General features: G+C 47.5%; 1 protein-coding gene across 1 annotated transcript in view; it reads right to left on the bottom strand.

Annotated features, from left to right (window-relative positions):
- Positions 1-901: 901 nt before the first annotated feature.
- Positions 902-26,072, bottom strand: part of LOC8035278 (methanethiol oxidase) — a 99,271-nt gene continuing 74,100 nt past the window's right edge. Inside the window, exons 9-11 of the mRNA XM_040222981.2 lie at positions 18,464-18,529; positions 2,009-2,154; positions 902-1,160 (exon numbers count right to left, since the gene is read on the bottom strand). Coding sequence (XP_040078915.2) covers positions 998-1,160; positions 2,009-2,154; positions 18,464-18,529 — 375 coding nt within the window. The 3' untranslated portion in view covers positions 902-997. The remainder of the gene's footprint in view (positions 1,161-2,008; positions 2,155-18,463; positions 18,530-26,072) is intronic.

Raw genomic sequence — 26,072 nt, 5'->3', positions numbered from 1 at the left:
TATCTCGGTACTAAAGCACGAAAGGAACGCTTTTTATCAGCACCCCCAATCCCATAAATGTGCCCATCCGTCCGTCCGTACATTTCCCGCTAAATTTAGCGGGCAAATTGATGTCACGTGACCTGGCGTCACGGGTCGTACAGACCAATCCACTTTCCCCCTCTAAATTTTGCAAAAAAAAAATTGAGATTACCTGACCTATACACCAATTCAGTTTCTCCACTAAATTTGACGGCAAAATGACGTCATGTGATCTATACGCCTTGAAAAAAGTGACGGCACGCGTGACCTGTGCGTCAACTCAGTTTCCTGGCTACATTTAGCGGGAAATCGACGTCACGTGACCTATAGGCCGATTCAGTTACCCGTTAAAGTTAGCGGGGAAAATTCATGTTTTGTAACCTAGACACCAATCCAGTTTCCCCGATAAATTTAGCGAAAGAAATCGAAATCACGTGGCCTGACATAACGTGACCCATACAACCGTTCAGTTTGACTGCTAAATTTAGAGGGAAAATATACGCCACGTAACGCACCAATTCCCTGTAATGCATGCCATACATTATAGAACATTAAAAGGAAAGGTCGTTGCCAATTTTTGTTTTATCATGTTTCAGTGTTATGATTGCGGCTTGGGCTGTTAACCCTGTGACAAGCTCATTTACATTACCATGGGTGTAACACTTTTCAAAGTGTATCCACAGCCGGAACAAGTAAATCTTGTGCAAATCACAATACATTTTTTTTTCCGTTTTGTTTGTTTTGCATTCGTTCGTCTCTTGTTCTCTGCCTCATCACGTATTCGCGGGACGACTAATGAGTCTCTTTTTTCATTTATTTCCCCCAAGACATCTGGCGTGACATTCAGACCGGGGGTCACGTTCCTGTTTTTCGCCTCTTCTCTTCTCTGAATAGGCGACAACGACTGAACTCTCGCCCTAGGGTTCCAGTGCTCTTCCGTGTTGCGGCGGAAGCAGAGCCGGAGCAGGAACCCGGCTCAGAGCCAGATGTCGGACGTGGAGTCCCCTCCGGGAAAACGGATTTCGTGCGCCAGGACGGGCCCCTCGGGCTCTTCGCCGAAGTCCACCAGGAAGTCGGGATCCATGGACAGACCGCCCTTGGCCGTGTCCACGTTGATGCGCATCATCATGGCGCCGCCCCTGCAAAATGAATGCAAAACATTTCGCTATCGAACGCTGTTCAGAACCGACGCTTGGTACACAAAAGTCAGGTTTGGCGTGTGCAGATTTAGACGGGGAGAAAATTAGTCTGCCTCGAAGCCGATGCGGTCACGCCGATAAAACGTCGTACAAAAGACAGTCTTTAGACACACTGTCTGAGGCATGTGTGCTCCTTGCATGGTAGTGCTGTCCCATTGGTCATACAAAGAAAACTGTCTGCACACATGTTGGAAGCATGTACGAAACAAACATGCGTCTAAAATGTTTGACGCGTGTCCGCAGATGACTCTGCCATCATGACTGCGGACAAAACCGTGTCTTTCGAATGGCGTAAGAGCGGTGCGAGCGCGTCTTCAGAATGTCGTCCGATGTCTCCACTGAGGGACGATTTGGCGAGTGCAGTACGACTGCAAAGTTCAAACCTGGATTCCAACCTATTGATTGTGGAGCGCAACCATTCACTTCACGTGTTTCTGTTTCTACACAATGGTTGGTGCGAAATAAAACAAAAATGAAAAAAAAATTGCTTTATCGCGATACAAACACTGAAAAGTGCGGGCAGTTTTTGCTACATCCTCGCGGCCTACGCACCGACCGCGTGCCCTATTTCACAGACACGGTGCGTGCTGACTGAGTCGTTTGCGTACACTCGCGGTAAGCGGTAAGGGAACACTGGATCGTTTTAGTGGATCGTCCGGGTAACTCCGATAACGATACCTTTACCCCGCCGACCCCTCTCGCCCTGCATCGCATCGCACTCGGGTATCGTTATCGGGGGTATCCAGAACGATCCACTAAAACTCCCCCACATCTCTAAGGGCACTCACTCAATCATCTCCGGGTAGAACTGGTTGTCCCAGGCGCTGTAGAGGGAGGTCGTGGCGTACAACCTCTTTCCATCCAGGCTCAGTTGAAGCATCTGGGCGGCTCCGCGTACAGGCTTGTCCTTCAGCGTGCAGCGGGGAGGCTGCGTCTGCGCCAAAAACAAAATGTGCACGAGCAACTATTTTTTTTTTGTGTGTCTGTGGGTATAGTAACCACGTAATTACATTACGCTTTTTGATCGTTAATATTAATATGTAGGATGCCTTATGCGCCTTCAAAAGGCGTGTTCGAAAGCGGTGTTTGATGCATAAGCAAGTGCCTGCCTATTAATTTCTTTAGGGGTTGTACCACTCTCGTTTTATTTGTTACTCAAAGTTTTGAAACTTAGTATGCCTCTTTCTTCAGGTCGTGGCAACGTTTCTGTCTAGACATGCAAGGCAGGGGAAGTTTTTGTAATGATTCCCCGAAAGGTATAGATTAAAAAATAGTTCACGAAAAGGGAGCTGCAAACATAATGTTATCTCCGCTCCCCTATTTTCTAACTAGCTTTTGCGTCACCTCCAGAGAAAAAATGGGAAAGGTAACTCGGTACAGCAAAGATGTCGTTTCGTTTTCTTTCCTTTTGACAAGCGGTGACTGATTATGACTGGTTTGTTTATTGTTGTTGGTGCCTGTTTTTTCATTAAATCTGCAGTTGAGAGTCAACTCTTATCCTAGCTGTCTAGAGCTTTAATTTTGTGTACGTGTTTTGTTGTTTACCAAATGTTTTGCTTGTTTGGAAGCTGTGTAACGCCCTCAACCGCCTTCTCCCTTTTTCTGCAGCATTGCACCAGCACCGCTGTGGAAACTACGCCAGCTGCTGACCAAAAAGTTGCGCGGAGAATAGCTGCCCTGCTCTTTCCTCCTCTGCAATCGATTCGCTTGCACGCATCTGAAGCAAAGCCTAATCATTCTCCCAATGGAGAAGAGGAGAAACGAACACAAAGAGACGACATCGATGACCTCCGGGCAGACAGTCTGCAGCGGCCTTGGGCCGAACGAGAGGAAACAGCTGAACGAACTTGTCTGCAGGTGCACGCTCCCTGATTGAGACGGCGGGAACGTCGAGATGAGGATCCCTACAGGATTAGGTGCAGCCTCAAGTGTCGATCCGACCTCGAGCGTGGATGTGATTGTATAGAAGAGAAACAGACTATAGTAATTAGGCGACGGGGTGACGAGACGGCCGAGTCGCCCCGGGCGCGTGTCACCGTACATTAGGTACACAATCATGGAGAAGAAAAACACGGCGGTGGCCCAGAAGACTTGTTATCGGCAGAAAAACGACACGGTGATGGGGCTTTTTTTCTGTTGTTTTTCTATAGTGGGTAAGAAAAACACGAAACCAAAGGCGTTGAAGCGGGTTACAGATTGGCAAGAGGAATAACGCGAGAAGAAGCAGAAAAGCGTGATATAATTGACTGGAACAACAGTGCGCAGATAAAGAGGGCAGAGGAACCATAAGACAATAAAAAAAAAAGCCCCATCACCGTGTACTCGTGCACCCAAGGATATGAAGACCCGTTTTAGCAGTGCACGTCTCGTCTGAGCGCGGACAAATAACTCACGAGCTACAGGCTTTTTTCACGCTTGTGACCTTTAAACGACCTTTTTAAAAAATGACTTCAGTGTCCCACTGAAGTCATTGTTTAAAAAGGTCGTTTTTGGTCTTATATTGTCTAAAATGTGTTAGTTCCCACATCTACCAAGCCCCTATACTACAAAACCGCCTATTCATATCAGGGCACTAGAAAAACATGTGGACTCTTTTTTTCTCGAGGACTACATTGTGTGGACCAATGAAAGCCCTACAGTACGCGCAGATTCCGAATGATTTTATTATAACTTGTGTCGAAATGAGTCCCACCTAAAATTTTTCAAATTTTTCTTTCAGGCAATTTAATTGCTTTGTAAAGTGTAACCATTTCAGACATGCAACGGCCTTTATTCGAATTACGTATCGTATTTTTTTCCATCACTTTCATCTTACGCGTCAGGTCAGGTTTGGCATGGACGTCGTGGGTAGTTTAAAATTCCCACGCGAGGGTGATGTGGCTGTGCCGTTATGACCTTATCGATCAATCAGAATTTCCCATCCCGGCGACGCCGATGCCGGCTTTTCTGGGACATGAGCTTCTTAACGCTATCGCATTAAAATTGGCTGCAGAAATCACTATTGTTCGTTGTTTATGAATTGCGATAGAATTCGTCATGAGATTCACGATACAACTCACTGTGAGTACGAAGACGCAAATTTTGAGTGGACACTATATTTTATGAATGGTTTACAAAGCAATCATTGACATCAGCGCGACTGCAGCGCGCCACTTCAAAAGTGAGTGATTGCTTCGTGTCTGTGAAATCGTCTAACATTCTGTCTCGTGTAATCGTTTAATGTTCAAGCTGTTTCCCCACTATCATTGCAGCCTCGTGCGTGTCTTGTCCTGTCTCTGTGTAATCGTTTAATGTTCAAGCCGCTTCACCATCATCATTGACCATGTACCAACTATCTCAAATTAAACCGAAAATTGCTTCGTAACTCGGGCGCAAATGTGAATGTGTGCGTACTGCCGCTCCGCGTATGCACGGCGCGGGTTCATCTGCTTGCTAGGGCGATGTCGAGGACGACGTCCAGAGAACAAGGTCAAAAACGACAGGACGACATCTAGGACGATCTCAAGGAAGGTTTTTAGGACGACCTCGAGGGAAACGTCTAGGGCGACGTCGAGGAAGACGTCGAAGGCGACGTCTAGAATGAGCTCTAGGACGATCTCTAGGACGACCTCAAGGACGAAGTCGAGGATTATGTCAAAAACTACGTATAGAACGACCTCTGGGACGACCTCTAGGGTGATCACAAAGACGACCTCAAGAACGGCTTCTAGGGTGACGTCGAGGACGACGTCCTAGAGGGTGACATCGAAGGTGAAGTTTAGGACGACCTCTAGGACGACGCCCGTATAGACCTTTTCATCCTCCTCCGCATGGGCGCTGCCATCTTGGAATCACGTGACGCGGCAGCCATTAGGTTGCTTCAACTTGCTGCTCCGCTCCCCCCTCCGCACCTTGGCGGAAGCGTTGCATTCGTGTTTTTCGTCGCGTTTCACCGCGCTTGCTGGCCTTACTTCGGAAACTGTAGTCCGATACGTCTACTCGACGACTCCCGAGGTTTGTTTACTAATATTGGCGAAACATTCTCACTAAGAAGCGCGTATATTTATATCGCGCATTTAGGATTGCAAGGCGTCAAGAATAATCAGCGCACGGAGACTATCTGTATTTCGTGGAAGTATCGTTCTTTGTATTCATAATATATCGAAAACAGTTTCTTTTGATTATATGAGGAAACTCGCGGAGGAGATAGACAACGAAAATGTAACTTGTATTTTATCTGAGGCTAAAAGTAAAGGTACGCCAACATCGAGCGATTTGTTTGTTCACAATATCACACCTACATGTCTATGAGGCTCTCAACCTCTCTCTTTTTTTTTTTTTTTTTTTTTGCGACGTACACATTTGGTTGGTCGGTTTACTTATGAAGCATAGGAAATTGTATACCATACTCGCTCCCATTTCAACAGTCATTTAAATGATTTATTGATCACATTTAAATAACCAGTGCCCTCCACTTAATTTACTTAACACAAAGGTTGGGACCTCCCGCGTAAAAAACTGCCACACACACTTAAGAGTAGCGAGTTTTAGAATAGCGTGCACAAAAAATAACGTCGTTTCTATTTGCAAATCCGAAACACGGTTTGGGTTCGGCGCATGCGCAATAATGACGACGCTTTTTTTTTTTTTTTGCTTACGTTGTTTTATTTCTTGCCATAACTAAAATCCGCAATAATTAACGCCCCCCCCCCCCCCAAAAAAAAAAAAGAAAAAAAAATAAGAAAAAGAAAGAAGAGCCGTTTGCATAACAGCTATATGAGTCCAGGATTGCCGATGGCAAACAGAGGCTTACTTTTTGTGGCTGGCTACGCCGAAATTTGTAAAGCGAATTTGTTCGAAGAAATAAATATTTTTTACACAGGTCCGTGAAGTTGTGCCTAGCGCTAGAACTCAGGAAAGCTTTCGGAAATATTTCTCCTCCTGCGCCCTTTAATTTTATTTGGCCAATTTTACGGAAGACAAATGCCAGATTTAATTTGACGGGCCTGTCACTTCTATCCTATCCTGAGTAAGCACATCTTTATATAAAAAAAATGTATTTCCTGGGGCAAATATCGCGAAATGCTGCTTATGAGTACTTTAGCAGGCTTGATAATTTAAGAAATTTCCTACTCAGCCTGTCAAAACATGCTCGAGTACTAAATTTAAGAAAAAAGAGGCCGAGACGATATTATTTGTTTATATCAATTATCTGCGTCATTACACGAAAAGTTTTTATTCTGCGAAGTTCACTAAAAGGTAGGGTGCCCACGAAAACCAAACAGAGAGTTGTAAACTCGCGAGTTCATCTGTTCTGGCCGATTCAGAACATTGCTAATCAACCTGTCGATGTGCTTCCCCCCTTTATATTTACATGTTACTCACTTCATTAGTTTGTTTTTCTGGAAACTGGTGTCATCGGGTACGGCCATAAAGGATGGTAATCTTCCCTGTACATTAGTCAGGCGTTTCACAACCGACCATAATCAGATACATCAAAAAAGTTGGTAAAAAAAAGTCCACAATTTAAGCTAAAATACACCTCGTAGACATCAAAGTGGCTCAATACTACTGTTTCATTGGTTGTGTGCTACCAGGAAAATAATCGTATCACAAAATTAAGCAAAAACAACGTAAAAGAGCAACATAGCCGCATTCACGTTGAAACCGTAACCAACCAAATTGAAGCAACCTAATGGCGCCGAGTGCGTCAGCGCCCTCTGTCCACCGGTGAGGCAACTACTAAAATGAAAAGGTCTATACGCGCGGCGCTTGCGTATGCGGACGTCCTGCGTGCGTGGAGGCGCCGCGCGGCAGCGCAACGCCTCCGCATACGCGCGCCGCGCATACGCACGGCACATTCAAGGCCAGATAGCGTATCCCGAAAACCGGGTGAAGTAGCTAAAGAATGCAATCGCATTCATAATTATGTCCGCGTCCGATCCGCATCCGCAGGCTTCGTATTCGTATCCGAACCGCATCCGCAAAATTCGGAACCGCATCCGACCCTCTATCCGTTCATTCATTTTTCATAATAAAATCAAGCATGAATGACAACTAAAGAAACATCTGGACGTTTTTTTTTTTTTGTTTTTTTTTTTTAATATATAAGTTGTTTGTTTACCTTTATAAAGAGAACTCGCATTACGGGGAGAGTCATTTTAACATATTATGCTTTATCATATTTAGAGGCTAAGCGATCATCCTTCTAAAGACACTTTGCATCGCCGGAAAGATGATCGCAGTTATTAGATCATCTTGGAAGCCCGTGACGCTGACACTCTGCCCAGAAGATTACATTTATCATTCCCTCGGGGCCTGAAGGCATTACAGAGAAAGATGCGCTTAAAAATGAAGGAATTTTTAATATTTATTTTTCTTTTTGCTTTGTAAAAACCCCTTCAAGCAGACGTATATTTTTTTAAACACAAAAATTAGCAAGAGACAAACTAATAACATTGCGTCATTTTATTTAGGCCAAACAACAAAAAAAGTGGGAGAGGAAAGGTGCTCACTCACCGCAGCAATTAAAGTGCTTGTGTATATGTGGTAAGGCGCGGGTACACGACTAGGAAAATATCAAAATTTTCAATAATGGCAACATGTCCTATCGGTTTCAGTTTTGAAGACGCACCCTAAACGGCATGCTCGGAACCATATACTTAAAAACAATGCAGTGCCAGCTGTCGAGCAGAATAAAACGCACACACTCGCAACGCTTTACTTGTCGAAGTTGCTCTGTAAGAGAAACAATATCGTCAGCATGGACAATAATGATTGGGGTTGTGTGGATATTTATACCGCGCGTGTAGTTGGTCAGCTATTTCAAAGTTGCGACGAGTCACTTGCTGTAGATGAACAATTTAGCCAGCGCAGTACAACCGCTAGCCTGGTGTCTTTAACGTGCACCACGCAGTAGTGATACACGACCGCACGCCGGTACGATGTTCATCCAGATCAAAACGGGAAGAAGTGGGAATTGAACCAAGGATCCCTGGGTTCTGCAGCGCGAGCTTTCGCTTTACGTGCTCCAAGCTGGTGTGCGCGAGCCCACTCGGCCACCGATCCTTTTTTTTATATACCCTTTCATTTCAGTTTGAACTGTTACAATAAAGTCATTAATTTTACTCATTGGTTACACGTATTTAACTTTTACACAAAAGACACCCACACTTTTTGGAAGCATGGAACATGCTACCTTGTCACCGGTATTGATATTTCCGCATACGCAAGTCGCTAGCTAGTAGATAAAGACACCGGGGAACGTTTCAAATAGAGTTTTACATTGTTTTCTTTCTAATCCTGGTAAACAGTAGTTGTAAATGGTTGAAGCATAAACAGGTGTTACATTTGCTTCATCTGGATGATATGATCTAGTATTGGTGCCCACTCTGGGGCCCGCTCTGCGGTAGCATAAATGCTCTTAATCTGGGTGATAATTTCACTGAAATACACGTTTATAGGCTGAGGGTTAATGTCTGCATGTCTCCCTGCCATGCGTGATCTCGGCCACCGATCCCCCGCAACACGGACAGTTTCAGACTGGTTCGTCTCTCTTAAATTAATACCAGCGAATGAGAAGTCTCTCTCCGTTTATGCATGCGCTTGATGCTAAGATTGCATGCACAAAATGTGCTACAAGAATGAGGTACGGAAATTCGTTCTGGCGCAAGTGCCGCCACTCCAGAGGATTGAATTCAGTCTCCTCGATCTACTGGTAGGCGAAGAAGCAGGGTTGGGCAGAAATACTAAAAATGTATTTAGAAATACAAATACTAAGATACATTAAAATAGTAGCTAAAATACTGATACTGAAATATATCTGTAGAAATGTATTGCGATTCGTATCGGAAATACATTTTAAATAGAGGCAAAAAGTCTTTGGAAATACAAATACAGGAATACATTTTAGGGAGGGAGAAATAGAAATACAGAAATACTGATACTGCAATACATTTTTCACATTCGTATAAAACACCAACTGAGATGAAGCTTGAAGTGGGAGTTTTTGATCCTGAAATTACTTTCCCGTAGGCTTGGCACTTTGCCTTGAAGGTAGTGGTTTCAGACGACGTGGAGTCTTCAGTGGGCTGAAAAAAAACATTCCATCGAGGACTGACCGTGGACCCTTCCCTGACATCCTGTCTGTCTGACGAGGAATGCGAAAAGACTTCGACCTCTAAATAAATTCTGTCACCCTAAATGTTCTGTCACCTTATCTTCTGAATGAATGAATAAACTTTATTGCAGGTATGGGTTCTAGTACACCCAGTTGGAGCCCCTAGTCCGGGGCCCCATACGAGGCGGCCACCGACTCGGTACGGTCAACCAGCCATTGCTGGCCGGTGGACGCGTGTCATCGGTCAGCCGCTCCTCCCAGGAGGTGGGGGAGGGGTTGGGAAGAGGCGAGACAGAGGGAATGGCTTGGCATTGCCAGACCATATGGAGAAGGGTAGGACGATCGCCTCAGTGCGGGCACTCAGGCGGACCGCGGACCGTTCTACACGTATGAGTAGAAAAGGGGCGTCGGGAAGGTGTTGGTTTGGAGTTGACGCCATAGGACGCCCTGTCTGCGAGTAAGAGAAGGCTGAGGAGGAGGATAATGTTGTCGAGCAAGGCGTAGCTCAGCTAGGTGAGTCGAGTATGAAAAAGGGGCTGGTCGGATGGTAGCAGAGTCTTCCCCAAGTGCCCGGTTTGAGAGTTCTCGGGCGAGCGCATGTGCGCACTCATTACCAGGGATATCTGCGTGCCCAGGCACCCAGACTAACCGGAAAGTGTGGGAGGTGGAGGATAGGAAAGAGTCGAGTAGGGACGCAGCGAAGGGATGTAGGGTGTTGTAAAGGAAGTGGCGACAGGCCGTCTTGGAGTCAGTCAGAATGTGAGTTGGCGTGGAAGAGGGAAGAGTGGAGGTGGAAAGGATTGCCCTGGCAACCGCACGCTCCTCCAGGAGGGACACTTCGATGAGACCACGTTCCGTGGCAGCGTGGACCAGCCTGAGATCACTGTTCACGACGACTGTGATCCCTCCGCGTGCATCCTGCGGACTGGCGTTCGTAAAGAGGGCACGAACGGTATCGCAGCCTTCAGTATACGCGCGTCGGAGGTAGCGCGAGCGATGGTCACGCCGGGTCGAGTGACGGGTAGGATGCATATGGCGGGGAATAGGAGCCACAATGAGTTTGGCGCGAGCAGCGGGGGAGAGACCCGCAGCGCTAAAGGAAGCAGGACAGGGTGGGAAACCAAGGGTGGCAAGGAGACTCTGCCCTTGAGCCGTCGAGCGCAAGCGCATCAACTGGGCAGCCTCATGCGTTTCTATAAGTTCCTCCAGGGTGTTGGTCACACCAAGCCGCTCTAGGCAAACGGTGGCTGTGCGAACGGGGAGACCGAGCGCCAGTTTCTGCGCCTTCCGTAGTAGGGTAGACATACGTTTGTGTTCGGTCTGGGTGAGGTTGTTTTACGGTAGGGGGTAGTGTAGACGTGTACGAATCAAGGTCTGGACAAGGCGCAAGGCATCTGCCTCTTTAAGGCCATTTCGGCGGTTAGAGACGCGGCGTAGCATGTGCATGATTTGGTTGCACTGGGTAGTGAGTTGGTGAAGGGTTTGTGTTGCCTTAGCGTTGGACTGCAACGTGAAGCCAAGCACCCGTATGGCCGATTTACGCGGGACGGGTTTGTCATCTAGTGTGATGGTGAAGGGAAGATCGGTTTGTCCGCGAGCGTGTTTTGTCACGACTAGTAACTCCGACTTAGTGGGGGAACATGTGAGGCCCCCACGCCGGGCATATTGCTCGATGGTAGTAGCGGCTTGCTGTAGCTGAGTCTCTATTTGTCCGAGGGAGCCTCTCGTTACCCAGACAATAATGTCATCTGCATAAATTGCATGTCTGACATCTGAGATCTCATCCAGAAGGGGAGGGAGACCACGCATAGCAAGGTTAAACAGGAGGGAAGAAAGTACAGAGCCTTGCGGAGTACCTCGGTTTGCCACCGGAGCGGAGGAGGAGCGAAGGTGACCAAGAACGAGTCTGGCAGACCTGTCGCGGAGGAAATTGCGGATGTAATTGTACACCTTCCCTCCGCAGCCAGTGGCTGCCAACTGTTCAAGGACCAGGTCGTGGGACAGGTTGTCGAAGGCTCCTTTAAGATCTGCGGCAAGGACAGCGCGATATTGAGCAGTGCTTGGAGCGTCTAGAACTTCGTGTTTGAGGCGGAGCAGTACATCCTGAGTAGAAATACCACTACGGTATCCATAGAGGGTGTGGGGAAGGGCGGAGGTGTCGGCAAAAAATTTGTGTAGGCGAAGCTGTAGGACCCTCTCGAGCAGTTTGCCCAGACATGAAGTAAGGGAAATCGGGCGCAGGTTCTCCAAGTAAAGGGGTTTGCCAGGCTTAGGAATTAGAACGACTGTGGCTTCCTTCCATTCCTTGGGAAGGGTACCTGACTCCCACACCTCATTCAAGTACGTAGTAAGTTGAGTGGTGTCGGAATCAGAGAGGTTGTGCAGGAGAGAGTATCGAATCTTGTCAGGACCAGGGGATGTGTTGCGGCGAATGTCAGTGAGTGCAGCGCGAATCTCAATGTCCGTGATTGGCGCGTTAAGATAAGGAAGATTGTTGGGGGGACCCGTGTAGTCCGCGTAGCGTGGGGTATCAGGAGGGGGAAGGTAACGCTGTCGTAGCTGTGTGAGGCATTCGGAGTCTGTTAGGTTAGTGGCCTGGAGAAGTTTGTAAATGCCCTTGGCCCTGTCCGATTTGGCTTGCCCTGGTTGTATTAGATGACGGAGTAGGGACCATGTTCGTGCAGTACTGAGCGTACCATTGAGCTTGTCGCAGAGCGTATTCCAGTTTTGACCAGTGAGGTTGGCAGCATAGGTAGCAGCATCTACAGTGAGTTGTGCAATGCGTAGTTTGAGCTTCCGGTTGTGTCGTTGACGTCGCCACCGTTTGGTTAGACCACGGCGCGCTTCCCATAGGTGAAGAAGGTGGGAGTCTATATCCGGCGCATCGGGAGTGGTGGTAAGGGTGCGCGTGTGTCGGTCTAGCCGGGTTTGCAGTGTCTGCACCCAATCAGTGAGTGTGTCGGGCAAGGTAGAAGTGGAAGATGCGCGGAAGGCAGGCCAGTCCGTGATGCGGATTTTGCGTGCCTTACCCGCGAAGTCTTTGGTGTCGATATGGGTGACAAGAATGGAATGGTCACTGCCGAGCTGCTCCTCAAGGTTGTGCCAGGTGCAGGGTTTTGTGCCTCGGTACAGGGTGAGGTCAGGACACGTGTCCCGTGCAACGCTGGTGCCAAGACGTGTAGGTGTCGATGGATCAGTAAGTAGAATGAGATTGTGCTGTTGGATCAAAGTGTGTAGCTTGCGCCCCTTAGGTGTGTCGCGAGGGTAGCCCCAAGTGGGATGAGGAGCGTTGAAGTCGCCTGCAATGAATGTTGCGCAATCCTTGCGCCGTGCGGCTTCAAACAGCGTATCAAACCGTGCGTAGCGGTCTTGGGGGCGGCTATAGACATTGAGTAGGCGGAGGGGTTGGGTGTTAGGCTTGCGTGGGGAGGCGGGAAGGAGTTCAAGTAGGATATGTGGAACGGCCTGGTTGTCTAATGTAAGGACTACCGCGGTGTGAACGCGTTTGACTAGGGTGGCCACAAGGTGTTCCTGTTTGGTATCGTTATGTGCCGCATGTGTCACATATCCAGGAAGATTAGGAAGGGTGCGAGGTTCTTGCAGAAAGATGATGTCAGGTGGGGGAGCGTGCGATTGAAGATACTGTATGAGGCTGCCGCGCTTTTTTCGGAGGCTACGGCAATTCCACTGCCACACGGTGAGTTCTGAAGAGGAATGTGGCGCGGCAGTTGCCATTTACAATGATCTAATAAGGGGAAGGGCCATTTCAAGAATTGTGAGTATGCTGCGGGCCCATTCTGTGTCAATAGATTCCAAAAGCTTGGAGATTATGTTTGCTGTTGTTTGAAGCTTCGGAGTCCACCCCTTGCTTGGAGCTGTGTCAGTTGAAACGAACGGAGTCTTACGCTTCGGTGTTTTTCGCTTTCTTGGATCGGCGGGTGTGTTTCCTGACGTTGTCGGATTTTCGAGTTGGATTAGGTCAGGTGAAATAGGCCCTTCCTTAGTCGGAGGTGCCTCTATTTTGTTACTTTTTGGAACCTTAGTTAGTGCAGCATATGTAGGCCTCTCTGGCACCTGGTTCTCAGTTATGGGCCAAAGTGTCCTGCGCAGTTGAAGAAGGCCCTTTGCTTTTACTAGGCAGCATCGGCCATCCGGATCCATGAAGTGCAGTTCTGGCAGTGCGGAAATCGACTCCGTGTTGTCTGGAGTAATTTTTTGCCTTTCTTTTTCTGCCGCCATTTTGAACAGGATGACGATGTAGCCGAGTGTGCGTCGCCGCAGTTAATGCACTTTTCTTGAGCAGAGCAGGTGTCTCTGTCTTCATGCGTGCCGCTGCAGCGTTTGCACACCGGGCTGCGCTTGCAGGTTGCCTCTCAATGTCCCTAGCGGCAACACTTGCGGCATTGAAGTGGATTCTCTTGGAATTGTGAAACTGCATGCCGGACATGACCGAGGTAAACGTAGCTTGGCAACGTCGATCCACAGAAGGAGATCTTGATCGCTGAACTTTTTCCTAGTCGTCGAAGACGAGCAACTCTGTTTTCAGGGGACCTTAGGTTGCTGGCGATTTCTTCGTCATTCAGCGTAGTGTCTACGTCCCTGATTACACTTGTGGCGCAATGTCTGGTGAGAGGATCATACGCTCTGACTTTGATTCCACAGAGCATCGTGCATCGTAGCAGCCCACGCGTGGTCTGTCCGTTCCTTACGTCAACGGCAATGAGATTCAGGCGGTTGTTGAACCTGATTTCCGAGATACATTCCGGGAACATCTTCTCTAGAGCAAGGGACAGTTTTAAGCTACTAAGTGACGTAATCACGTGGCCCTCCTCTAATAGCGTGAATACGACAGTAAGCCCTTCAGGCACTACTGCAGCACTGCAGACTGTCTCAGCACTTAGGCTCGAATTAAGGCTAGTCTTTTTTCGCTTTTTTCTTGTCTTGACATATTTCCATTCTGGTTCGTCAAAGTCAGAAAGGTCTATGTCACTGGTTGGTACAATGACTCGACGCGAAGAGGTTGTGGCACATTGCTGACCTGGAGTGATGTCCTCAGCAGTATTCATGGGCGAGTCCTTGTCTTACGGTTGAAAGAACGATACGGTGGCATCCCTGTTGTGAAGGTCCTTCCTGCCGACCCTCCGCCACCGACGCATGGATTGCAATCCTGACGTTTCAGCTATCATCATCCAAACAGAGACCTCGTGGATTGCGACCTGATATTGACGGCACAAGTGCGAGCTCTCCGAGAAACAGCGCGCTCGAGACGAGTCGCAGGCGTACGAAGTTTGGGTCAGCACAGCGAGGCCACGTCTGGCCTTCATCCTGGGTTTCGGATCACCAGAGCAGCGGGTCACGTTCACGTCGGCTGATGACGTACCCTTGAGTCGTGCAGTATTACGGGAGCAGCCGTAGACGCATTCCAATATGTGTTGAACTTCACTGCGTGAGTCATGCTACTATTTCAAATCAACCACCACCAGGCTCGTGCTGCAACGGACTGTGACTGAGCTTTGCCGGCTGGGTGTACTGCGTATGCTAAGGCAAGAGAGACGGTCAGCAGTGGGCATTGGATGCCAGCAAACCGGGACTCAAGAAATCCCTACCCAAGGACCTGCGGCAGAAGATGCTCTGCCTCCACTCCTGGCACCCACCTGGTTCCGATCCCCGACCACGCAACACTTTTCAGAAAAGGGAAGAGGACGCACAGAAAAATAGTTTGGAGAATTAAAAGGAACCTTGGTCAGCATAGTAACAATGCCCCAGCATCTCCTTGAACCTAATGTCCTCAGAAGTAAAAAGTGAAAAAATACGTTAGGACTTTTTTTTTCGGAGGGGAGGGGGGGGGGGGGGGGGGGGGGGAGAGAGAGAGTATTTCTCAAAAAATGTAACAAAATACATTTCATCCGGATTGTATCGCGATACAAAAAAAAAATATTCTGAATGTATTTCGATACAGGAATGCAGATACTGGTGAAAAAAAATTTATCGCGATACAGAAATACAGATACGAAATGTATTTCTGAAATACTATCGCGATACATTTGTATCGCGATACTGCCTAACCCTGCGAAGAAGCGACTTGCAAGCTTTTTGTACTTTTTTTGTGGCCATTACGTTTTGTGTTTTCTTTGCCCAAATAACGTTTTCCGCTTTTTTCCTGCCAAACAAGAACACGTTTTTTCCGGGACGACTGATGCTCTTGCATTCTTTACTTTTTTCTAAGGTTGGCGAGATAGAACGTTTTAAAGCGATCTTTGGTGAGAATCAACTCTTTCTTGACGTAAGGACAATTTTCTCCCCGATTGGCACCTTTATCCAAAAGAGTAGTTTGCTCCCGCAATACATTCGATGGTGCACTTCATAGGGTCACTCATTTATTCACTCTACGCTGTGCGCTTGTGCACGTTCATGGGCAGCCTCGGTAAAAAAGTACATCTGGACCCACGGATATCCGCATCCGATTCGCAACCCGCTAACTCGTATTCATTTTTACCCGCATCCCCCAGTTTACTGTGGATATCCGCGGGTAATCTTCGGATATGCAGGATTTTAGTTATAGGCAATTTTCTGAAAATTTCAATAAACCATTCAACTGCACATCGGCCGCCATTTCCCAATGAAAATTTAAGGAAATAACTTATAACTTTTGAATAAGCTAACGGTTAGTTCTGAAGATTTGGCATCGGGTCCGGAACGCTTGTGGTACATTTGGGAGGATAATGAGCGTTCGATGCGTTATTTACTTTTGCAATACAAAAACACAGTACTTTTTTTTTTTTTTTTTTGTGGCATCCTTTAGAATGGCAGTAACTTCTTTCTTTTTGTGTGTATTTTCACTGGAAAGTAAGTCGATTTAATTTCCCCTCTAGACAACATACGGATCTAATCATATCGATTAACGAAAAGGCCAAGAGTATAATGAACCCTCGCTAGCTTTCCGATCAAACATAATAAAGCTATAGGCACAAGGTCAATGTGCTCAAAATTTTAGCATAGGTTCTATTTGCAAGTCATTAAACAGTATCTATCTCAAGACTAGATGACTGAATGGATAGATGGATGCTAGTGATTGTACCTTGTATATCGGGCGGTAGCTTGCGCCACCTACCCTAGAAACCTTCCCACCCCAGCTTTTAAAGTTTAGACGTAAAATTTTGTTTCCCGTGAAACCGTCTAGCCCATTTATCCAGTGCCCAATTTCACACTTCCGTGGATATCCTCCATCGACATTCTGATCTCCTTTCTTTGCGACTGTACTATTTTTATCAAAGAATAACGTTGCCCTTGTCATAAAATGAGATTCGCGCTTCTTGCGTAAAGAGCAACAATCTATATGAATTCAATTCAATTCAACTGGTTTTGAGTAAGGCCCTGCAGTGGGGGCTTTGTTCAACAGAAAGTCGTCTTAGATTTGGGTGAATACGGTAAGTAAAATAAAATTACAAGTAATAGAACCTAACTGTCTCCGAAGTTGGTGCTGTCTTAAATTTTATACACTACGCAGCATCTTCACTACAGCCTGTCTCATGTATTGTTATAACAAATAATACTGGTTGTTGCGCCTGTTACACTGATTTCTGATGATCCTTCTCAAACGCACACTGTGTGTGCAATAGACCATTCGGAAAATACGCAGCGCCTCCCATCGTCTCTTCGACTCACTGAGGCCATCCTATGTATACGGTGCATTCTTGATTGCCTCGCATTTTGCAATTTTAGAACGCAAAGAAAAACAGGACGATAACAAGACAGGGCACTTACCGTGATGAATTCTCTCTGTTTTCTTTTTGTTCTGAACTTACAGTGGTAAAAAGGAAGAAATCCAACCGCTTGCAGGGTGTGCGGAGAAAACAACTGTGGGGCGTTCATCAGAACGATCCCACAATTCCCCGCGCCGCGCCGATCAGCGTGAGATTGGCGAGAGGCCTTTCGGGATTTTCCAGAGAGGTCTGTTTGAGGAAGACTATATGTCCCGAAACATTCATCGCTAAATGCAAACTGAAACTACAAGCTTCGCTTTCTTTTCAAATAATGAGACAACCGACCTCCTTTCCGTCGAGCCCGGATGGGCTCGGATTTGTCAGGGCGACGCATGCATCTTGACTCCCCAGTTTCGAGTGTCTTCCCGCCAGGAGCGGATCTAAGGGGGGGGGGGGGGGGGGGGGGGGGGGCACGGGGGCGGCCGCCCTCTCCCCCTCCCAAACAAAGTGGAACCCCCCCCTCCCCCCTTCTCGGAGGGCAATTTGACATGGGGGGACCCCTCGATACGCAGAAAGAATGGGAGATTAGTATCCTTACGAATTCTCCCGCCCCCCCCCCCCTTTCCCCCAAAACGGAGCTCTGGATCCGCCCCTGCAGCTTCCCGCTAGAATTTAATCGGACACTTGTAGCAGTCGCAGCAAGTGACCGTGACAAACGGCCGAGGTAATCCGGACACACAGAACTAATCTGATAATCCGACGCGCCAGCTTAAAGCTCTGCCATTCAATTCTAGCTCCGAATCAGGACGGTCAGGTCTGTTTGCCGTCACGAGCGGCGGTGCCTTATTTTATTTGAGCGGTTCGGCCAACGCGAGGGAGTTTTGCGAAACTGGAGCTGTTCGATTGTAGGTAGTCTATAGCTGTTCAGGGAGTTGTTATACAGACTATTTTCTCAGTCCAAGATTATCAACGATAACTTTGAGCGAATTGCTGTTCAGTGTTATGGTCTTATTTTCTCTCGTGTGCCCTAGTCCATCCGAACCAGACTGTGCCTTTCCGCGGTTTTCAGAAAGGTTGCCCAAGCTGAGTATTGAGCTGAAGTTGCACAAGTCTTTTGTGGGTGATTTCAACGTAAATTATATTTTTAGAAATATATATTACACTAGAGACTTTAATAGTTATTTAAGCTGCACGGTTACGCACACATAGTTGATGTATCAACTACAATTACCTCAAATTTTGAGTCAATCCTTGACCACGTTACAAGTATTCCCAGTGAGTATTTGAACTCAGGTGTAGATGTGAGCTTAGTGGCCACGAACTAATACATGGTTTTAACCGGTAACAAAAAAAAATATATATATACATATATATATATATAAGAAACAATTTTCATCGGATTATGAACAAGATAAAACAGGACCAGATAAAGCAGCTCGAACCTTCAATTCTTCGTCATGGATGACCTTCACGGGTCCGTTCTTGTAGATACAGCCTCCCGTAAATACCTGTAAAAAATAGAATTGCGTTCTAAATGGTGACACAAAGTGGATAACATCCAAACAAATGAATCATTTTTTCTGTGACAAAACAAAAATCACTCGAGCGATGTAAACAAAACCGTAAACTAAACGTTAATACAAAATAAGTTCCGCAATTTCTTTTTTTTTTTTTTTTTTTTGCTCCGAACATTTTGTTAGAGCGTTAATGAACAAAATCCAAAAGCGTAAACCTGACTCAGTTTACAATTAGCCGCTCCAAGAAACTGTCATAATAGACACATTTCGAAATTCCATAGGCGGGCCCCATTTCCCGATACGCGTGGCTGAATCAGAGTCATCGCCAAACGATGACACAGCACTTTATTTTTTTTATGTGAGCTGAGCGGAGCTCGCGCCGAATACTGATGCAGACCTCGCGTCCAATACATGCTCGGAGTACGCGCCTAAACAATGGGGCAGTCTCAGATAACCGGCGGAGCGGCTAGCAGAAGGCGCGCGCTTTCGAAAAGGTTCTATAGTGCCATTCCACGCCACGCAATCCAGGCGTGTTATTGGCACAAACATATGCTTTTAAAAAAGAAAAGAAATATATATATATATATATATATATATATATATATATATATATATATATATATATATATATATATACTGGGGGACACATTGCTGGCGACACAGGGTCCCAATGCGAACAAGGGGCTCATTTTTCTTACGAACCAAAACGGCTGTCGAATTAACGGTGTGTTTAGTAACTCAGTGTTGGACAGTTTGCTTGTGTTTCCGACAGTCATTTCCGACACTTCCAAACTTCAAGATGACCAAACTGGTTAAAATTAGCACATAGTTGCGGTAACTATAAATACCGAAATAATTTACGTCCTGATTGTTATGTATAATCGTACCTCGGAGTTGTTAATGAAAGAAAATGCACAGAATAACCATTTATTTTCATAACAACTCGGGCCATAAGACCTAAAACAACTTTAAGCACTTGAAAATTTCTTGAAACGGTAATGCCAATCTCGAATCATATTGCAATCTACTAAAAATTCAAAAAGGAACAATTGAATGAACCGGCCGATCTAAATACCGGGTCAATAACCAGCACGAAAAATATATCAGTTATACTCTGTTTCACCTTATAATGTACCGCAGGAAAAGCTACAAGCGCGAGCTCCTTGCTCAGGGCAGATCTCGGCGGCACAAGCTCTCGTGCGTTAAGAGTAGCTCCCAACGCTATGAGCGCGCGCTTTTAGCCTTGTCTGCGGTACAACATAAGGTGAAACGGAGTATAGAAAGAGTCATTGTTTTTAAAGGGGCGATGCAACAATTTGTGTACTTTGCGCAAATACCGCTTAGAACGGATGCCTGACGTTAATGACCTATGAAACACGCGCTCGTTCTTCACCCCACGCAATAGAAGTCCCCGAAAAAGAATTAAAGAAAAACGAGTGGCGTTTACTCCCTCAACTTGCAGCCAGAACAAGCGGCCACGGAATCTGGAGCCGATTTTATGCCGCCAATGTTGATCATAGCCACGCGCTGGGGTTGGCAAGGCACAGGACAGGCGCTGAGTTCCAGACATTGTTATGGCTCGGCTACTGTCGTCGTTGCAGCGATTGGACACGGGCCACTACCCGAATGCTTCTCGAGCTAGTAATTATCACGAGCCCATATCGAGTGCCCACGCAATGCTCGGGTCCAATCTATGAATCGCATTCAAATATCGTCATTGGGGTGTACTGCGATCCCCACGTTACGTCATCAAATTTTGCAAAAAAAAAAATAAAAAAAAAAGATTGATTGGTTGAAAATGATCGCTTTTGTCATTGGAATTACACCGCAACGAAGGAGTTTTTTGGCCAGTGCATGTCGTTGCGCGCGAGTATCCTTGAGTCCCACTAGTGCCAGTAAGCTCGTGTAAAGTGAAAAACATTAAAATTGAATATCGTTGCACCGCTCCTTTAAAGCTATGACTAGGGTGTTAGACATTAACGCCCGAATTCCTTCCGTTTTATAATCTAAAGTCTCTCCTTGTAAAATGGGCTTACATTTGAAAATTTTTCTTCTCATCTCGAGACTAAATGTGGATGTTTTTTTTTTCAGATCTGATGCACTGACACTTAAAATATCAATAAAATGAAAAACGTCAAAAAGTAACGTTATTCTTCATTGCATCTGAAATTACATAGCTCCGCGTTGTGCTTGTCACGTCTAGTGCACTGAATGAAGTAACTCCACAAACTGCCAAAACTTTTCATATAAACGTTGTTGTCGAAAAGTAAGCGTATACCACCAGCTTTCATCTGAGAGCGATTCTTGATGGCACTTCATTCCGAAACTATAAGCCTTTTTCTCTATAAACGCGATTGCATCGTCCCGTATGACGACGCAATTTATCGAATAAATAACTTGGCGAAGGTTCCTTGAACTGTCAACATCAGTAAAAACAAAAGCAAAACTGTTATTGAAAAAAAGGACATAACTTTAGGTCTCTATATCTGCGTTCCCATTTGTATCGCGTTTCCATTTCTTAGAGTTGATAAAAAGGTTTTCAACATCAATAAAACTCGCAGCAGACGAATATCTTATCCTTGAACCGCATGAAAATGGGGGGGGGGGGGGGGGGGGGAGTGAAAACATTTATTTGACAGAGTCAAATCAGCATCTCATGTCCAGGACGCCGCTTTTGCGGGCTGTGAGTACAGCCCTGTTGATGAGGCGGACCTGATTGGTGTGCAGAGAGCTGGATAGAGCCCTCAGCCAACCCTCATATGTGTTATTCCCAACGGGGATTATTTCAGCATTCTCAGTAGGATCTAAAGTAGGTAGCTCAGGGCACGTCCAGGTGACGTGTGCGAGTTTAGCCGGTAGTTGTTTGCACCAGGGGCAGAGGTGGGAGGGGTATTTTTGTGGATAGAATTTGTGAAGCCGAGCTATGTGCGGAAATGTATCTGTCTGGAGTTGTCTCCAGATGACACCCTGCTTTCGCGTGAGCCCATTCGGGCTGGGAAAACTCTGTCTAGCCTGCCTATAGTAGGCGAGGAGTTCGCTATAGCGTCTCTCTACTGGTTCTTGCTCATTTTCCTCCCTTGGGCGCTCACCCGCTCGGAAATGCAGACCTCGAGCCACCTCGTGCGCGCGTTCATTTCCTAATAATCCCGCGTGCCCCGGGGCCCAGATGAGCGTCACCTTTGGAAGGTTGGTTCCTTTCCTGAGTACTACTGCTGCCGCTTTGTAGATTGGCCCTTTTGCGTAATTCCGGCACGCTTGCTGGGAATCAGTGATTATAGTGACACTGTCCCGTCCGCGGCTTGCCGAGACTGCAAGTGCTATAGCCGTTTCCTCCGCGGCGTCGACGGTGGATGTTTTTATTGATGCCGTGCAGCGGGTTAAGAGATGTTGGTCGATTACACTCAAGGAGTAAATATTTGTGCTCGAGCGTCGAGAGGCATCCCTGTAGAGAGTATTGTCCCAGCTTTGTATTTGTTGCTCTAAGAATCGAATTCTGGCCTGTCTTCTGCCGTCGTGTCTCCCCGGTTGCATGTGTCTGGGGATTGGACGAACTGTAATTTTACTTCTGATTTGATCATTTAGAATCTCGATGTCTTCGCTGCCACGGAGGAAACAGTCATATCCTAGTTTTGCGAGGAGATTTCTGCCGGTCGGGCTCTTCGTGAGTCGTTCTAGCTGGTTGAGCAGCTGGGCCTCTGCAAGCTCGGCGTACGTGTTGTGTAGGCCTAGGCTTGCGAGTTTCGCATTTGACGTGCTTACTGGCAGGCCGAGGACGTGTTTAAATGCTTTCCTAATTGCAGTGTCAATCTTCTTTGTTTGCTCCTGGTTGAGTTTATGGTACGGTAAGGCATAAACTATGCGGCTAATGACGAGCGCATTCACAAGTCGCACCCCGTCGATCTCTTTAAGGCCTCTTCGCTTGTTAATTATGCGGGTGGCCATCCTTTCCACCTGCGCGAGGGAGCGAAGCACTTTTGAGACGTTGTCTCCTGCTCCCCCTCCCTCCTGCAGGTGCATTCCTAGGATCCGTAGCGACTTGACCTGTGGAATCGTTTGGCCTCGCAGGTGTAGGTATAGGGGGGGATCAGGTCTCTTTTTTCCTCTGCGTTCTTTGATGAGGATGGGCTAAGATTTTTCGGGAGAGCATTGCAGGCCTCTAGGCTGTACATAGTTTTGTACCGTGTCTATAGCGCTCTGCAGTGCATTCTCTTGTTTGCCCAGGCTGCCTGCCGGAGTCCATATGGTAATGCCATCCGCATACAGCACGTAGCGTATGCCTGCTATTTGAAAGAGAGCTTCTGGAAGCTTTCTCATCGCTATATTAAACAGGGTAGGTGAGAGCACTGACCCCTGAGGTGTGCCTCTGTTGGGCATACGGAGCTCCGGAGTGCGAAGGGTGCCTACACCTATTGTGGCGGTACGATCCCTGAGGAAATCCTTGACATAGTTATATATTCGGGCTCCGCAATTCGTGTGTGAGAGGTTCTCCAGTATAGCCTCATGTCGCACATTATCAAATGCGCCGGCTAGATCTAGCGCTAGAATTGCTTTCGCCTGGCTGGATTTGCGGTCTAAAATTTCCTCCTTTATCTGCAGGAGCACGTCCTGTGTAGAGAGATGTCTGCGGAAGCCAAACATGGTGTCCGCTAAGGCATTGACGCTTTCCAGGTGGGGCTGCAGCCGATTGAGGATAATATGCTCGAGGAGCTTACCCATACAAGATGTTAACGAGATAGGTCGCATATTTTCAATGCCCGGTGGTTTTCCCGGCTTTGGGATAAGTATGATTTCGGCGTGCTTCCATTCAGGGGGGAGCGAGCTACTTTCCGATATGCTATTGTAGATCTTGGTCAAGCGTTCGTAGTCTTCATTATTCAGATTTTTTTAGAATTTTGAAGTCAATCTTATCTCTTCCAGGAGTTGTATTACGGCGAATAGCTTGGGCTGTGAATTGCACTTCTGCCAACGTGATTTCTCGATCGAGGTGTTCATTCGCTTCTCCTCCGTATTCCGCGTAGATAGCCGCAGGGCATTGCCCAATGCACTTATTCTTGATGCTGTCTAAGATTTGGTCGTCCGTCCTGCTGTCGAGGTGGAGGATCTTCTGTACGACCTGCGAAACCTGATATTTACTTTTGGTAGGATCGATTAGATGCCGAATTAGGCGCCAAGTCTCCTTAGTTCCTAGACCTCCTTGCATGCGGTCGCATATATCGTCCCAATTACGGGCGCAGAGCCCCTTAGCGTATTGTTCCGCTTCAGCTGTGAGGCGGTCAATGCGTCTTTTAAGCCTTAGGTTTGTTTTCTTTCGGGACCAACGGCGTATGAGCATTCTACGTCTATTCCATAAATAGAGTAGGTGGTTGTCGACCTCCGGAAACTCTTCGCTGCCGTAGACCGTTGTTGTGCACGCCTCTCGGCGCTCTATGATACCTCGGCTCCACTCTTCTACCCCGACGGTACCCGCATCATCGCAATACTGTCTAAAGAGGTCCCAATCGATGTTACGGTTGGGGCGGCCACGTTTTTTTTCATACTCCGTTCCATAAATCTCGGTTGACAGAATGTAATGATCGCTTCCTAATTCAACCCCCGTGTTTTCCCATACAGCATTGGCAACATTCTTGGTTAGGGTGAGGTCCGGGCAAGTGTCTCAGCACGCTATATTACCAATACGGGTGGGGAAGTCTGGATCTGTAAGAAGGACGAGCGATAGATTTTCTATGGCTTTTGCCACATCCGTTCCCCGTGGGGTGTCAATATTGTATCCCCACATACTGTGTGGGGCATTAAAATCGCCTGCTATAAGCAGTGGATGGTTGTTGGCTTTGTTTGCTGCTAGATGGAGGAGTCGACTAAGGGGAGGATTGCGCACCGAAGGCGAGCAGTAGACATTAAGTATGAAGAGACTGTGCTGGCCCCTTTTCCTGGGTACGAATTCCACTAGGCAATGTTGAATCTGATCCTGAGGAAGGCCCACTTCATGCTCTATAGCCGTGTGTCTTTTACCGACTAGGGTTACCACCTGCGTTTGACCTTCGGGCTTGAAAGTGACATATCGGGGGACTCGCGGTGTTTTGCCGGTCTCTTGCACGGCAATTACGTCTGGCTGCGACGTGGATCCTAATATGTGTTGCGTCAATGATCCCTCCTTCGGCTGGTAACTGCGGCAGTTCCATTGCCAGATTATAATATGCGGTTCGCTCACTGGGCTAGGGGCCATGCTGTGCTGCCCATGATATCTGTCGAGCTGGGTTTAGGATGGCCGTCGGCATGCTTTATTCTTTTGCAGTCGTTTATATCTCTCCCTATTTGCCCGTTTTGGGTCTCTTCTAACGCTCGAAAAAGTCTTCGGACATCCCGTTTGAGCTGTCTATTTTTCCGGCGGAGGCTCTCTTCTGTTTCCTCGCCGTCTGCTTCCGAGGCTTCTGTCTCTGTTTGTTCCGCTGGCTGCTGACGCGGGAGGGTGGACATGGCCTCTATCTTCTTGTTGCCTAAGGCATCTATTTTACGCATGAGTAGACCTATACAGTTTTCGAGGGAGGCGAGTCTATCTTTAATTTCTCGTATTTCTGCTTTGATCGGCTCTATCCCTGTTTGCGCTATTTGTAGTATTTCCTTACTCTCGTTCGGTTTTGAGGGTTGAGAGTTGGCTAAGGGCTTATTCCAGCTCACCTTTTGCGTGGCCGCGGGTTGTTCCCTTGCCGGGCTCTCGGGTCTGGGGTCGCGTGTCTGGGGCTGCGGCCCTCGGAGGTCTCTTGATCGGCTGCGACTCTCTTCCCGACTGGTGCTCCTTCCTCTGCTGCGGGATCGGCGCCTCCTGCTAAGTGAGCGGGGTTGATGTGTCCCTGGCAGAGATGGAAAGTCCTTGCCAGAGAGTGGCGGGTTTTTTTTTTTTTGCTTTGCCTTGCTTGCCACGCTCGTCGTGGTGGGGTGGCCGGGGGCTGCCTGCGACGGACCGGGCAAAATTTAGCCGTCGCGACATGTGCGCCCCCACAGTTGCGACACGACACGGTGCATTGATGCTTCTCGCTGTTACTTTGTCCGCACACCTTGCACAGGTTCACGTCCGGTCTCGGGCAGATGTCTGCCCTATGTCCCAGTTCGTGGCACTTGCTGTAGATCTGTCGGAGTGGGGTGTATTTTCGACATTCGTAGATGCCGTGCTGGTAGATAACTTGACCAGGTGCTCGTTGGCCCTGGAAGGTGAGCAGCGCTGTCTCCGAGCTTCCAAGCATCCTCCCATATACGAGCTCGAAGTTCGGCCTTACCCTCGTGTTGGCAAAGAGCTCCTCTGGTGATGTGTTTTTCTTTATGCCATGAATAACGACTTTGACGGTATTCTCCGGTGAGGCGATGTACGCCTTGAGTGGGTAGGTCTTGCCGTCTACCGTGAGCGTAGTGGCCGAGCTTGCCTCCGTAGCCACCGCCAGGCTATGGTGTGCTCAGCGTGACGAGGTTCTGCGCCGGTTGAAGGAGGATCTTCGGTGCCTTGTCCGGCTCGTTTCGACTTGCCGGACCCGCTGCCGCAGTT

The sequence above is a fragment of the Ixodes scapularis genome, unplaced genomic scaffold, assembly GCF_016920785.2.
Source record: "Ixodes scapularis isolate PalLabHiFi unplaced genomic scaffold, ASM1692078v2 PGA_scaffold0__279_contigs__length_252992795, whole genome shotgun sequence".
Taxonomy (NCBI): Eukaryota; Metazoa; Arthropoda; class Arachnida; order Ixodida; family Ixodidae; genus Ixodes; species Ixodes scapularis.
The sequence above is the reverse complement of the archived record's forward strand: the minus strand, read 5'-3'. Positions and strand labels throughout refer to the sequence as shown.